Source organism: Tursiops truncatus, chromosome 5 (assembly GCF_011762595.2).
Source record: "Tursiops truncatus isolate mTurTru1 chromosome 5, mTurTru1.mat.Y, whole genome shotgun sequence".
NCBI lineage: Eukaryota > Metazoa > Chordata > Mammalia > Artiodactyla > Delphinidae > Tursiops > Tursiops truncatus.
In genome coordinates, this window is record NC_047038.1 from 97,660,041 (window position 1) to 97,677,037 (window position 16,997).

General features: G+C 38.2%; 1 protein-coding gene across 1 annotated transcript in view; it reads right to left on the minus strand.

The window, feature by feature from the left end:
• Window positions 1-16,997, minus strand: part of PLAC8 (placenta associated 8) — a 37,912-nt gene that overhangs the window by 15,257 nt on the left and 5,658 nt on the right. Inside the window, exons 2-4 of the mRNA XM_019932849.3 lie at window positions 8,679-8,820; window positions 6,361-6,485; window positions 1,115-1,229 (exon numbers count right to left, since the gene is read on the minus strand). Coding sequence (XP_019788408.1) covers window positions 1,125-1,229; window positions 6,361-6,485; window positions 8,679-8,790 — 342 coding nt within the window. The 5' untranslated portion in view covers window positions 8,791-8,820 and the 3' untranslated portion in view covers window positions 1,115-1,124. The remainder of the gene's footprint in view (window positions 1-1,114; window positions 1,230-6,360; window positions 6,486-8,678; window positions 8,821-16,997) is intronic.

Consider the following 16,997-nt stretch of genomic DNA (forward strand, 5'->3'; position numbering starts at 1 on the left):
TATCTTCCAAGAGTTATGTTTGTTAACTTACACAAAGTTCTCATTCACTTGAGAAAGGAAGTGGGATTTTTGCAAAGAATGGGAAAATTAATGTTTTCTTCCCATACTCAAGATACGTTCTATAGAATACTGACAAAATCATGTTGATTTCTACTTTACTATATCCTCAATAGCTAATTCTGAGAATCTTGGAAAAATGAGTTGGAAATGACTTGACTGAATTTCAGATGATGACATTCTACAGAACATTTCCAAATATTCTGTATTCTATTCCACCTCTTTCAAAGTTCACCTTCTCTTTCCTGTTTAACCTCACCTCATTATTTATAGATGCATTATGCCACAATTAATCCAAATATTACATAGCATAATTTTCATTTGCTCTACTACTTTATAATTATTTACCAGTTTCTTTCATCAATTTGTTTGTATTAGCAGGGAAAGTGCTTTCCACTTCTTTTGTATCTCACCACACTCTTGTATTTTGCAAGTGGTGCTTCATTAATAGACCATCAGAATTCTGAGAAGTCTAGAGAAGTCACCATCCCTTTATTTGCTAAAATATAGTTTCAAAATATAGAGTTATTTTTTTGAACTGAATGTTTGTGTCCCCCCAGCCACAAAACTCATATGTTGAAACCCTAACCCCCAGTGTGATGGTATTAGGAGGTGAAGCCTTTGGGAAGTAATTAGGTTTAGATGAGATCATGAAGGTGAGGGCCCCATGATGGGAATACTGTCCTCATAAGAAGAAAGGCCAAAAACTCTCTCTCTGTCTCCAATATTTGAGGACACAGCAAAAAGGTGGCCAACTGCAAGCTAGGAAGAGCATCCTCACCAAGGAACCGAACTGGCTCATACTTGATCTTGGACTTCCCAGCATTCCGAACTATGAGAAATAAATTCCTGTTGTTTAACCTGTTTAAGCTATGTTACTTTGTTATGGCAGCCCAAACAAGCTTTCTTCATTTGAAGAAATCAAAGTCAATCTTTATATTAAGATAACATTTGAGAGACTTAAATAATTGTTATTATTGAATTATTATTCAAAATAATGCTGAGTTTACAAAGCCCTTGATTATATTTCTCAACATTCACAGATTCTGGGACTTACCATTGTTTTTTTAGAAAGTATGCATGGCTCTCCTTCTGTTGATGTCTCTCTTGATTTGGCAAAGAGAACACAGAGGACAGCAAAGGGTCACGATATAGTCATCACAAATGGATCCCTGTTTGAAAATATAAAAGAAACAGAAATGTAAAATCCACCTATTTGGGAATTAAGACTTGTGGATTTTCAAGACATTTTGAAGAGAAGCAGAAGGCATTGATCCTTTGAATTTGGAGTTTGGATGGATACATTTAGGAAAATGTTAGTTGATTTCTCTATATAGCTCCTGTCTCTTTTTATGAAATCAAATGTTTTCCTATAATTTGTGATATTGAAAATGGAAGATATCTAACCAAACTATCAATATGAGGGTAAAATAAGGAGTTTCATGAAGTAAAATCTCTTTTCTCCTCTACCCTCTCTCTTTCTCAGGAAGCTACTAGAGGATGTCTCCACCAAAGTGAAGGAGCAAACCAAGAAAGGTATAAGAAACCAGAGACTAACATGGGGGAGCGGTTAATGGAATCTCCAGTCATGGCGAAGGAGATCTCAGGGCAAAAGCAGAGCACCAGGAGTGAAAAGCATCTAGTTCAAAGGGTAGCGGGTCAGGGAGTGATTTCATCAAGGAGACGAAAATGATAGAATGTCTGATGTATTGAATGTTTGGGGAAGAGATTTAGAAAACTGGGAAAGAGTTTGGGACTGCACTACTCTTAAGTAAATGAAAAACTCCTAATGAAAAAGCCAAGCATTATTAATAGTAGGAAAAACAAAGTTTAGTAGAAAAGGCAATCATAGTTCATTACACGATTCAACTCAACTCTGAAGAGCAAGCAGAGCTATCATAATATAAATACTAAATACGGATTTAACCAAAATTATATATAACTATATTGGAAGGAGTGAGGTAGGGGTAGGGTGCATGTCCATGGTGGGGAAGGGGGATAAAACAGAACTAAATTCTCATCTTCCACAGTAAGAAGTCCAGAGACAATGCCCCAAACTGCAAAGTCAAAAAGTAGCAATACAAGTCTACTATTTGGAGATACGGAGGTAAACACCCAAAGATCAGCCTTTGGAAAGAGGAAGTAGGGGAGAGAAGTTTGGGGAGTACTATTTTCCTTAACAAACCTTATAAATTAGATAATTTTAAAAACTATGTGCTTGCAGAGCTTTGTTAACTAAAATGAAAGCTGTACTAGAAAACAGGGATGGGGGGATTTAGTGAGCCAGAAATCATGAGCAATTTTTGGAAAAAAAAAATGAAGCAGATGGGATTACATTGATGGAGAAAGTAAAACAGAGCTAAGGAACATGAAACCTAACATAGTCAGAGGCACGGTATTTGATAAACCCCAAACGAAAAACTCTCAGTTCAGAAAGGAGGAAGAATGGGCTGGGGAATGAAAGATGAGTGGTTAACTGATGCCAGCTTGAGCAGCTGGGCCAGCCCAGAGCTGCCAGCTGTGGCCTTGCCTGGAACACAGCCTGCAGAGCAGTTTAACAGATGACCCTAATGTGGGCTTTGGGGCCCCAGAAGAGAAGAGGGGTGAGATAAGTGGGGCAGCTATTCACCTATCACATAAGAGGTCAGACTCTCAAAGACTCACCACAAACACACTAAAAGAAATAATAAAAGGTAAAGACATTTTAGCACAGCTGATAAATCTAAATCACTCCCACCCATGAGATAGCCAAATTATTTTACGTTTGGTATTCATCAAATGGTATTTTTTTCCTTCTTTTCATTTTTGGCTGAATAGAACTTTCCTGGTTCCTTTTGTTCCCTTTAGTAGTTTTAGATGTTCCACAACTAATTTTTATTAGCAATGACCCTTAAATTTTTACCCACAACTTAACATTATATATTAAAAAAATTTTTTTGACATCTTTATTGGAGTATAATTGCTTTACAATGTTGCGTTAGTTTCTGCTTTATAACAAAGTGAATCAGCTATACATATACATATGTTCCCGTATCTCCTCCCTCTTGCATCTCCCTCCCTCCCTCCCTATCCCAACCCTCTAGGTGGTCGCAAAGCACCCCGCTGATCTCCCTGTGCTCTGTGGCTGCTTCCCACTAGCTATTTTACATTTGGTTGTGTATATAAGTCCATGCCACTCTCTCACTTTGTCCCAGCTTACCCTTCCTCCTCCCCATGTCAAGTCCATTCTCTACATCTGTGTCTTTATTCCTGTCCTGCCCCTAGGTTCTTCAGAACAATTTCTTTTCTTTTTTTTAAGATTCCATATATATATGTTAGCATACAGTATGTGTTTTTCTCTTTCTGACTTATTTCACTGTATGACAGACTCTAGGTCCATCCACCTCACTACAAATAACTCAATTTTGCTTCTTTTTATGGCTGAGTAATATTCCATTGTATATATGTGCCACATCTTCTTTATCCATTCATCGGTTGATGGACATTTAAGTTGCTTCCATGTCCTGGCTATTAACATTATATTTATCTTGAGATTCATCAACGTTGTAGTGGGTATCAATAGTTCATTCCTTTTTATTGCTAAGTAGTATCCATATAATGGATAGATCACAATTTGTTTATCCATTCACCTGCTGGGGGACATTTGGGTGGTTTTTAGTTTTTGGCTATTACAAGCAAAACTGCTCTGAACATTTGTGTACAAGTCTTGGTATGGATATATATTTTTGTAGGGTAAATATCTAGGAGCAGAATGGCTGGGCTAAAAAGTAGGTGTATATTTAACTTTTTAAGAAACTGTATTTTACATTCCAATCAGCAGTGCATGAGAGTTTCAGTTCCTCCATATCTGCTCACACTTGGTGTGGTTTAGGCTGATTAATTTTAGCTATCCCAATAGGTGTGTAGTTGTATCTCATTGTGGTTTTAATTTGCATTTCTCTAATGACTGATGATATTGAACATCTTCTTATGTTCTTATTTGCCATTCAAATGTTTTCTTTTTTTTTCTAATTTTATTGTTTGGGTTAAAAATATATACTTAACATGAGATCTACCCTCTTAACACATTTAAGTTTACACAACACAACGATTTGAAGAATGCCAGAATAATTATACTGAGTGAAAGAAGCTACACACTGTATAGTTCTATTATATAAAATGGTAGAAAATGAAAACTAATCTATAGTGACAGAAAGCATATTGGTGGTTACTTGGGGAAGAGGGGAGGGGAAAGAAGGAAAGATTACAAAGGGATGTGAGTAAATTTTGGGGGTGATGAATATGTTCAGTATTTTGACTGTGAGGTTTCACAGGTATATACATATGTCTAAACTTATCAAATTGTTCATTTTAAATATATGCAGTTTATTGTAAGTCAGTTATACCTCAGTAATGTTCTTTTTATAAAAAAATGTGTATTTATCTATCAATGCCAGACAAAGCCTTTAGAATATCTTAGTTTCTTCCTCTTCCTTCCAATCTTCCAAATTTTGTCAAAACCAACTGAAGTTTTAGTTTTAGACTGTTATTAATTTTTCAAACTCCTAATGAGCATTTAAAAAAATTGATTATGTACTAAGCCTTTAAAAAAGTTGATAACTTTCATGTTAAATAGTCATAGCATAATAAATAAAGAGCTCCTACAAATCAATTAGAAAAGAAAAACAACTCAATAAAACAATGAACAAAGTATATGTACAGATAATTTATAGAAGAAATGAAAAAGGACAATAAACTTTCAAAAAGTTGCTTGATCTATCTAATAAAAATTTAACTAAAACGACAAGGAAATATCATTTCCTCTCTGACAGGCAACATGAAAAAATATTATATTGGCACACGTATAATATTAATAAATTATAAATTGATATAATCTTTTTGAAGGGATACTTAACAGTATTTTTCAAATTTTGAATGTGCATATCCTGTGATCTGTCAATCTAATCTAGTACACTATCCTACAAAAATACCAGTGCATGTACAAAATCATATACGTACAACTATTTAAACTGCAATATCACTTAACCTTTCATCAATAAGGAAGTGATTAAGTATGTTATCTCTATGATGGAATACTATGCAGATATTAAAAAGAATCTGTATTACAGACATAAAAGGTGTCTACCATATATTAAGTGGAAAAAACAGGTTACAATATAGTATGAACTCATTAAAAAAAAAAAAGCAATAAATTAGCCCTGCATATCCCAAACCCCATATGTCTAGATCTATAGCTATAGCTACATCTAATCTATATGTATATGCCTTATAGGCATAGGAAAAAGAAACCTGAGGAAGGAGACCACCAAGTTACTAATAGAATTTATCACTGAGTAGAGATTTTCACTTTTTATTTTATATACCTCTGTGTTTGGATTTGTCATAAAATTACCTATATATGTATTATCTTGTATAATTAAAAAAGTAAGAAATATTTTCAAATAAAAAATAAAATAATTTCAATGGAATAAGATAAGTTCCTAAAATATTTTGCCTATTTATTTATTTATTTTTGCTGTACACGGGCCTCCCACTGTTGTGGCCTCTCCCATTGCGGAGGACAGGCTCCAGACGCACAGGCCCAGCGGCCATGGCCCACTGGGCCCAGCCTGCTCCGTGGCATGTGGGATCTTCCCAGACCGGGACATGAACCCGTGTCCCCTGCATCGGCAGGTGGACTCTCAACCACTGCGCCACCAGGGAAGCCATCTGTCTATTTATTGATATTTGTTTCCTGTGATGGTTAATTTTATGTGTAAACTTGGCCAGGTCATAGTACCCAGATATTAGATCAAACACTATTCTAGATGTTTCTGTGAAGATAATATTTTAGATGAGATTAACATTTAAATCAGTAGACTTAGAGTAACCCTCCATAATGTGGGTGGGTCTCATCTAATTAGTTGAAGGCCTTAATAGAGAAAGAACAACTTCCCCTGAGTAAGAAGGAATTCTGCCTGGTGGGCCTACTTACTTTACGGGGTTGGTGTAAGGATTAAATGATGTAACATATGTAATATACCTGGGGCATAGTAGGCTCTGAACATTCCTCTTCCACTGTATGACATACATTGCAAATACAAGAGTTGTTTATTTTCTAAGGTTTTCACAGAAACATAGAAGGAGGTCCCATAACCAGAGGATCTATTGCTACAGTAATGGAATACAAGGTTGCAGATGCTAGGAAACTCCTACTAATCAAATTCGTATGATGATGGGTACCATCAAATTGTCTCCATGTTTATGACAATTATTTTGAACGTGGGCGCATACTTGAATGATACAGTGTCATAAGAGACTCACCGGGATGCCGTATCGAGTCCTGTAGAGGGTCCTCATTGCAACACTTGTTCCACACAGACAGCATTCATTCATATCAGATGCAACTTGACATGCAAGACACGTGAAGCAAAATATGCCACAGAGACCTGGACACATGAAATCAGAGGTACAAATTACTCCACTCTGCCCCCACCACAGCTGAAAGTTAGTGTGCTTTCATGAATGGCGGTCCAAATCCTGGGGCCTTTGTCACACATCCTGCTGCCAAGTCCATCTTCACTGCTTTTGCTCAGCAACGCATCAGCTTCTCCCTTCTCTCCACCCAATCATTTCTGGAATAACCACACCTTGGAAAGTCTGTATTCTTTTTGTAGTACTGCCTTCATCCATGTATTGAATGATTCACTGAAACCTAGCCATGTTCCAGAGATTATCCTCAGTACTGACAATGCCTCTGTCTGAAGTCTAGAAGGGAAGTTAGATCATATGAAAAATTCTCCAACAGAAACCTACTCAGGATGCCAAGGAGTCACTCACACAAATGGGGCCTCCAGTGCTCTGGGAAGGAAATGTTGCTTGATCTGAATATTGAAGGATGATTAGGAATTTTATAGGTAGAGGAAAGGGAAAAGACCCTCTTTAGATAACATGGTATGTCTAGGCAATGACTGGTTTTCATTCAACATGGCTGGAGCCAGGGATGGGACGGGGATGAAGCTGGACCCATGGCGAGTTGGAGACTGGATAAAGAGGAAGTACGAGTGCTCAGAATGGGTCATGGTAGTCATGAGGAACCTCTGAAATATTTTAAGAAGGGAGAATGATTTGGTCAGATCTACAATTAAGAAATTCTGTATGAAGATATTAAGCTCATATTAGGACTTGTAATTCACTTATTTGAGTAACAATACTAGGGGTTAGGGGATTAGAATGTTCATCTTTAGAAGGTTTTATTATTGTGGTTTCATTATCACTATGATATGCAGATGTTGAACTAATGTCCCGAGAAGTGTAAGTCATCACCCCAGGTCATCCAGTAGGACAATGACAGCAAATCAATAAACCCAACTGTTCCATTTCCTAGGTAATTCTTTCCCTCTGTGCTTTTTTAAAAAATATTATTTTTAATATCTAATATTACTTTAAATATTATTTTACAATCTACTTTAAAAAAATTTTATTTATCTTTATTTTTGGCTGCGTTTGGTCTGCGTTGCTGCGCTCGGGCTTTCTCTACTTGCAGAAGGCAGTGGTTACTGTTCATTACGGTGCGCGGGCTTCTCATTGCGGTGGCTTCTCTTGTTGCGGAGCACAGGCTCTAGGCACACAGGCTTCAGCAGTTGTGGCTTGCAGTCTCTAGAGTACAGCCTCAGTAGTTGTGGCGCATGAGCTTAGTTGCTCTGCAACATGTGGGATCTTCCCGGACCAGGGTTTGAACCCGTGTCCCTTGCATTGGCAGGCGGGTCCTTAACCACTGCGTCACCAGGGAAGCCCCCCTTTAGGCTTTTCAATGTAATTATTAACTCGATTTCAAATTTCAATTCCAGTGATAAGTTAGAGGTTAACAAATTTTCCTTTCCTGTCTCAGAACACTGTGTAGACTTCAAGGAGGCAGGAAAACAAAACCAAAAACCTCAGAGCAAAATTTGTTATATAGGCAGGTTTGTTTGTTTCCTGCTTGGTGTTGAGAACTAAGCATTTGACCTTTCTGACACCCCCATCTTCTCTCAAACTTCCTCTCTCCCAAGTTTACTTAGAGAGCGCTCATAAAAGAAACAAAACAAAAAACAAGGAGGGTCAGAGATATTTTACCCAATGAGAAGTTAATTGCCTTTAGAATTCTTTATTCTTAGGTGTATAACAAAGCTAAATGTACAAATAAAATAATTTTTCTCTGAGCTCATGCTGAAACCATGGATGAAAATTATCCCTTGTTTACTGGGCACAGTGTAACTATAAAATAATGAGTTTAATTTATGTGTAACAAGAGCAGTCTTTTTTTTAATCAAGTAAAACTTGAAATGTCTCTTTTAATATGATGTATGGTCTATTTATAGTCATTAGGCCAAGTCTGTTCACTGTTAGAGTTATCAGCTTTTTGCCTATTATCTTAACTCCAGAACTTATTTTAGGAGTAAGACTATTCTTCGAAGGGTGGAGAACAATTAATTTACAGTCCGTACAGGTTTTTTCTGTTAACAAAGCATTGCCTGACACACAGGGTACTTTGGCATCAGTGGGGAACGTTTACTACACAATAAGGGAGGAGTGAGGGAAGGATTTGGTCTTTGGTAATTCACCTCCGCATCAGTTACGGGGGCACTTTCCCCAGCACTTACAGACGCCGCAATCGCTGAAGCAGTCACACATGCCCGTCTGCCAGTTAGAGGTTTGAGGAACCGGACCAGCTCCAGGCTGAGTTACAATGACCACTGGAGATGGAGCTTGCATTTTCGATGCAGGGTCTTACGTGGCAGTGGTCTGAAAGGAAAAACTTGGTGTAAGTAGCCTGGAGGTTGCTCTTGGAAGCCTGTTTTGAGGTACTCTGCTTCACGGGCAAGTGAGGCAATTTAGACCAAGTGACTTGTTGATCTTTGAAGAACAGAATTTCTGCAGAGGCCCCTGGGGGAAGGGATTCACTGAACTGGTAAAACGTACAGATTCTTCTCTTGGTGTTAGGGAACGTAACAGGGTTGTAAGAACTATTTTAAACAGGTGCCTGGTCTCCACACAAGACAGGGAAACAAATTAGAAAACCTGTGATAATGACCATGCCAACTAAAAATTGTTGCACGCTGTTTGGTTCTACAAGAACGAAGTCACCCGCCACTGCAGTCGCTGACCTTCAACACACCCTGAAAGGAGTTCAGCACGGTGATCAGGAATGAGGCACTGTGTGTTCTGGGAAACACTGGCAGAACAGGCCTTCAGAGAGTTAGATATTTTTTAGGAGAAGATTTTATGAGCCCCATTTCTTACATCTTCTCATATCTAGAAAAGCACTAAAATCATTAACGGAGGCGTCTGCTCCCCGTGACCAGCAGCAACCTTCTGCCAAAATGTGTGCTTGACGCACGTGCCCCCTTCACCAAAATCGCGTGCATACTCACCTCCCCTCCGACCTCTTTGCAGCAGGTCCTCAGAGCTATCTGTGAGGCTCTTCTCCTAGGCTATAGTCCTCATTTGGCTCCAAATAAAACTTAACTCACAACACTCACGTTGTGCATTTTTTTTCAGTTGACAGAAGGAGTAGTGAATTATGGAAACGGACTTCTGTAAAATTGCACCATCCTAAGCTTTTGTGTACTTGCAACCTTTCTCCTCTTGCCCCTCTTTTATGTTCCCTTTTGCTGTGGACTTGTTTCTGATGAGCAGTTGTAAAGGAAAAACTCCCCTGTTTTCTGTCTACTCACAGAACACTGTCACCTGTGATCACCAAATGTGTGGTAGCTTTTTTCCACACCAAGCAATTCTGCAACACCAGATGGGGGTCCATTGGATTGCACCCTGCAGGCCTGCGAGCCCCGTACTTGTCCGGAGACCGAAGAAAGAGCCCAGAGTCAGTGACAGAAACATCAATGGTTTAATGGATAGGGGGATCTTACATTTCTGAAGCAAGGTCCTGGAGTGACAGCCCACCAGTCTTCGCTCCCAGGGCAGGGGATGGGGGGAGAGGGAGGTTACCAGTTTTAGGGAGGATTGACATCAGGTTGGCTCACTGGTTACCAGGGAAACAAGCAGAGGAGCACAGCCTCTCACCACCCCTTTGATAAGCTATCACAGGGGAGATATTCTGATCTAAAGCTTAGAACAATCACTAGCTGGGGCAGGGGGCAAGTACGTAGGTATTTGCTGATTAGGGAAGGTCAGTCATCTGAATAGAATGTAGGTTAAGCAGGGACTGGTAAGCAGAGAATGTACAGAGAACAAGAGAACAGACATCTTGAGGAGCCTGCCCATACAGTGTCCTACAATTTGGCTCAATTCTGACACTGTCTATAGGAGACAGTGTCAGATTCCACGTGTTAAGGGCTCAGTCCCACAAGACTGCCCTCCCTCCCCTACTTCAGATGCCAATTGTAAGACCAGGTTGTCACCTGTGCTTCTGACCAACTAGATCAGAGGTTCCCATGACCCCTTCCTCAGGTTTGATAAATTTGCTGGATTGGCTCACAGAACTCAGGAAAATAGATTACTTACTAGATTATTGATATATTACAAAGGCTATTAAAGGATAAGAATGAACAACCAGATGAAAAGATACAGAGGGTGAGGTTCAGAGCCTGTGGAGTTTGGGGTGGGCCACCTTCCCAGTACACCAACCCCAAAGCTCTCTGAACCTGTCCTTTTGGGTTCTTATGGAGCCTTGATTACACAGGCATGATTCATTAAATCATTGGCCATTGGTGATTGAATTCAGTCTCCAAACCCCTCTCCCCTCCCCTGGAAGTCTGAGAGCTTCGCAAAAAGTTCCAACCCTCTAAACAAAGATTGGTTTCTCTGGCAACCAGCACCCTCAAGGGCTTTCAAAAAAGTCACTTCATTAGCATAAACTCCTCTGTAGTTGAGAGGGGCTTGTTATGAATAACAAGACACCTTTATTGCTCTTACCATGTAAGAAATTCCAAAGATTTTAGGAGCTCTGTGCCATGAACGGGAATGAAGACCAAATATGTATTTCTTATTAAAAACCACAACATCACAGTAGTCCTCTCCAATCTTCCTTCATCCAAGTTGGTCCTTCACTTCAAATTTACCTGGAGCCTGTATCCCTCTGACAGTGCAGACTGTCAGTGCTGACAGACCCTTGGTACGTGTTAGGGGCAAGCCCTGATGCTGTGCCCCAGCAACGTTTATTATGAAGTACATTTTGTTAGGTGGGTCCTAATTTCTCTCCATCATGAGAGGCAGTGTGGGGTCATGCAACATTGATTTGATTTGAAGTGAGAATATCTTTGCTCAAATTCTGGTTTCCTAAACTGTGTGATCTTGGACTAGTCATTGATCAGCCTAGTTATTTAACTAATCATTTAAATTTCCTCTTACTAATCTTTAAAAATGGAAATGGTTTCTGACCTATCCACCTTCTGTGCTTATTGAGAGTATTTTCTTTTGTCCTGTATTCTGAAGTGGAAATGTATTACATCTCAGTGTCTAGCACACTGTGAGTGAATCAAGCATATAATAAGTACTTAATTCAAGAAGACAATGAAAATTACCTTCTATGAGTACCTTCTATGAGATAAAGTCTAGGGATGAATTTAATGAACAATAAAAAAAAATCAGATTAGTATCAGGGAGTACGGCTAAAATGTACAAAAATGCAGCAAGGAAATTTCTTTTGATGATTTCCACAAATATCTGTTGGCAATAATATCAGCTAATATTCATTGAAATTCTACCCTATATCAGGCACTGTGCTAGACTCACACTGTCCACTTAATGTTGCAACAGCCCTGCCAAGTAGGAATTATTATATTTATTGAGTTGATGAGGAAATGGAGGCTCAGAGAGTTTAAGTAAATTATGAAATTCAAATCCTTCTCTGGCTCACTCCACAGTCCCTGTCCCTCCCTTTGCCCCTTAGCTTTAGAGCCCTGCTCCATCACAGCACTTATTACAGGGTAGCATTTTCATTGGTTTGTTGTGATCTCCTTGAGAACTGGAACTCTCTTTTCATATTTATTCCTTTAGCACCAACTTCAATGTAGTCTAATAGAAGGTACTTTTCCTTGTCTTCTTGAATTAAGTACTTATTATATGTTTGATTTACTCACAGTGTGCTAGACACTGAGATGTAATACATTTCCACTTCAGAATTCAGGACAAAAGAAAAACACTAAAATTGAAAATACAGTGCTTTGAGATACTCAGGCAATGTGATTATACTAATGCTTTCTTGTATTATTTCCCTCATAGGGCAGTGTCAAAAACAAGCAAATTACCTCCATTGTTCCATATTACTTTACACTTTTTCTATTTCTTGAATTAACTGGGTTTCTTTCTAGATTGCATTGCCCAGTAATGCCTGGCTAGTTTGGTAGTTCCCATGGACAAAAAGGGAGAGCAGTATATGAAACAAGGCAACATCTTGGATGTTTTTCCACACAATTGAAAGCGTATCAACAATGGTTCAAACATGTCTAAATCTGCCCAGGCTTCATCATAGCTAATTGTAAATTAACCAGGTCAATCATTATAAATGGTCCCCTGAGTCCTAGCAAACAGCCTCATGTGAAGGACACAGTGTTTTTGGATGACTATTAAACGAGTTTATTTTTATTTTTTTTAGAAAGAAGGAAGAAGCTTTAAACCGTTTTTTTAAAGGTTTCTGTCTGTTGAACTTTATCACCATCAGAAAACAGCTCTAGGTATTTCCCTTCCCATTAGTGAGTGTGGTCTGCAAACATATATTTTTCTAAGTTTTAATAAAATGATTATAGGTACACAAAGAGAGGACAAAATCTGACATTAAGTATTAAAAAAAATCTTTAAAATGAGAGAAATTTAAAAGCCCCAAGGTTGATAAAATGACAAGGCAGGAACAGATAATTCACAAAAGAAGACATGAAAATGACCTTAAGTATATTAAAAAAGATGTTCAAACTCACTCAATATTAAAGAAATGCAAATTAAACACTTGTCAGGTGGCAAAAATTAAAGAGTATGCAACACATTCTTTTGGTAAGGCTGTGGAGGAACAGGTACTTATATATTTCTGGTGAGAATGCAAACTGGTGCAACCATTCTGGAAGGAACTTTAGCAATACTTAACAAAACTACACTTACGCTTACCATTTGCCCAAGTAATACCATATCTAGAAATTCATCCTGAAGATATACCTCCAAAAATGCAAAAACACATATGCATGAGGTTATTCCTAGCAGCATTGTTTGTTTTTGCAAAATAATTGTAAGCACTATATGGGAGACAGGTTGAATAAACTATGGTACACCCACACAGTGGAGTGTTATGCAGCTATCAAAAAAAGAAGGAGGACGAGCTCTATAAACTGACATGAAGTAACTTCCAAGATATATATAAGTGGGAAAAAAATGCACAAAAGAATGTTTTCGGTATGATATCCTTCATGTAAGAGATAAAGGGAAATAAGAAAACACACATGTATCTGTTCAATTGTGCAATAAATAATACAGGAAGAATAAACCAGACACAAATGAAACTTGTTATGTTCAGGGTAAATGAGGTGGAAAGAATGAGAGAATGGAAATGGAGTAGCAGGGCTGGGGGCAACACTTCTCTAAGTGTACCTTTTCATATGGCTCTGACTCTTCCAACCATGCTAATATTTCACATATCAAGTCAACGCATAAATGGATAGTCAAAATCAAAGAGAATGTGGCAGGATCCCAAAATGCAATATAAACAGTAACAAATAGACCTGACTGTATTACAATTAATATTATAACCACACTGAGGAAGAAAAAGGTAACCTAAATAAACTTGGAAAGTATTTTGACTATATAACATAAAGCTATAAAAAAAACCTGACAAATATTATACTCTAGTTACTAAACTTGTTTTTCACAGAGGTATGAATTAGCAATTCCGAAATCTATCTATCTATCTATCTATCTATATATGGCTTGAATAATATACTGTGGATAATGAGATTGAGATTTTTCCCTGTCAGAGAAAGAAATTACAAATAAGGAAAGGAGGACAGCTAGTATGAGTCCTATTGAGTTGGAATCATTGGTATGAACTCATGGTTATTTACACACACACACAGTTGTAAATGAGGGGGTAAGACTCCTTTGTGGGGTCTTTAAGGGTCACTCCAACACAGCTACGGAAATCCCATTCAGACAAGCATATGAAATTAAAGAATTTATTCTACTCACAGGTCCTAAAGGGGGAGGCATGACATGCCCAAAGGGCCATGCAAAGTCCCTTAGAAGCCTGAAGTTTGGTAACAACAGGCGTCGAGAGAGCAGAGCCAGGACTCGTGGGCGAATGCCTTTATTGAGGGTCATGAGTGGGGTAGCTTGTGGCATGCAGGAAGCATTCTCACTGGGTAATTTAAATGTAACTTGGTCAATGTGGAAAGTAGGAAAAGGGTAAGATGGGGAAGTCATTATAAGGCTTATGAACACATGTACTGGGGATGGGTACTTAGAAGTGGGCAATAACTTGGTAAAAGTTCAAAACAGGCACTTAGAAAGCCACTGAGGCAACAAACAACAACTTTACAGTACACACACACACACCCATACACACAGAGAGATATAGAAATGTGTATGAATACATAAATATTTCCTAGCCCTCTCCATTGAGAGGACCTAGAAGGAACAACAACCCACTATCAATGAACACACCTTGTGCCCAAATCTTGGTTTCTAAATACCATTTTCCAATTTTAAAAAGAGCCTGAGTTCATTAGAGAAATGGATGATTCCAGGGCTGGGAAAGGGAAGTACAAGATAAGCCTGGAACATCTTGTGTACCAAAAAGTAAAAAAGAGTACAAATATGGATTAGAGATAGGAGGACCTCAGAGCCAACTTGATGGCTCTTCCAATGGCTAAATCTGGGACAATTTGTGTAACCAAATAATGTTAATATCTGATTATAATTCATAGACTAAACTATCCGTAACTCTCTACTGATATAAATAAAAGAGTAAATTTTATTTACTCTGAGGGAGAAGGGGGGAATTCCCTGGTGGTCCCCAGAGGGGACCACGTTTCCACTGCAGGAGGCAAGGTTTGATCCCTGCTCAGGGAACTAAGATCCTGCAGGCTACACGGCACGGCCAGAATAATAATAATAATAATAAATAAAATGAGGGAGAATTCCCATTAATGAATATAGAGGGAGTGATGGAAATACAAGATCACCATTTGGCAAACACTACAGTAATAATTGTTATAGGAAAGACTCACAGATGGATGCTAAAATTAGACTTTGAAAGTATGATGAGAAACAACATATTTACACATCTCAAAGTATCTCCCCACAGGCTACTTATTAATTACAAAGAGTAAAACAGCAACTCTCTAGTGGATAAATCTGACAGACACTATCTTAGTCAAGTGACCAAAGTTGATATTATCAGTAATGGGACATATTGATGTGCTCCAGAAAGTGGAGACAATGCTATGACTGGGTATATTAATAAATCTTATCTATGGGAATGAAGGTGACTAGAGCAAGCCTAACCCTGCAACAGGTAAAGAAATAGCAATCACTCATATTAGTCAGGAAAGGGAAATGTCTGGTATTTTGTGGCTTGATAATGTTTAAAATTCATCTGTGTTCAAATATGATTACAGAGTGTTAGTGTTTTTATTTGATCCATCATGGTCTTATCTGATGTTGATGCTCTGTGAAATTGTTCATGTGCTAGAGGGGAACATCAAGACCCAGTGGGAAGGACAATATGGATGGACCTTAAAGGCATTACGCTAAGTGAAATAAGTCAGACACAGAAAGACAAATACAAGATGATCTCACTTATACGTGGAATCTAAAACAAGCAAACAAACCAAACTCATGGATACAGAGAACAGATTTGTGGTTGTTAGAGGTGAGGGGTAGGGCGTGGGAGAAATGGGTGAAGGTGGTCTAAAGGTACAAACTTGCAGTTGTAAAATAAATAAGTCCTGGGGCTGTAATGTACAGCATGGTGACTATAGTTAATAACAATGTATTGTATATTTAAAAGTTGCTAAAAGAATAAATCTTAAAAGTTCTCATCTCAGGAAAAAATCTTGTAACTGTGTGGTGATGCATGTTAACTAGATTTACTGTGGTGATCATTTCACAGTATATACAAATATCAAATCATTATGTTGTACACCTGAAACTAATATAATGTTATATGTCAATTATATCTCAAAAATAAAAAAAGACCTGGTGTAAGTGCCAGGCCAGCTTGCTGCAACACCAAAGCCTAGCTCGCAGCACTGGGCCAGCTCCACAATGGCAAGAGCTGCTTTTCTCTTCCTTAGGGCAATAGTGGGACAATTGGTAACATTTGGATAAGATCTGTAGATTAATTAGGTGATAGCAGTTTGCCAATATTAATTTCCTGGTTTCTGTATTTGTACGATTGTTATGTAAAACATTAACAAGGAAAGCCAGTGAGGGGTATATGGGGACTCTGCGTATTACTTTTTTATTTTTGTATTTTTTAGTCTGTGCCGTATGCATGTGGGACCTTAGTTCCCTGACCAGGGATTGAACCCGCACCCCCTGCAATGGAAACGTGCAGTCCTAACTGCTGGACTGCCAGGAAAGTCCCTGTTATTTAAAAAAATATCTTATTGAGAAATATTTTACATACTATAAAATTCAATTGTTTAAAATGGATACAGTTCAGTGATTTTAGTATATTCATACTTGCATAACCACCACCATAATCTAATTTTGAAATATTTTAGCACACATTCTTTAGCACCCATATCCATTAACAGTCACTCCCCACTTCCTCTCGCCTCCCCTACGTCCAAACAATCTCTAATCTGCTTTTTGTTTCTATTGGTTTGCTTATTCTAGTCATTTCATATAAATGGAATCAGAGAATATATGCTTTTTTTGTAACTGACTTCATTTAGTTAGCATAATGTTTTCAAGGTTCATCCTTACCACAGCATGCATTAGTACTTTTTTTTTTTTACTGCTGAACAATATTC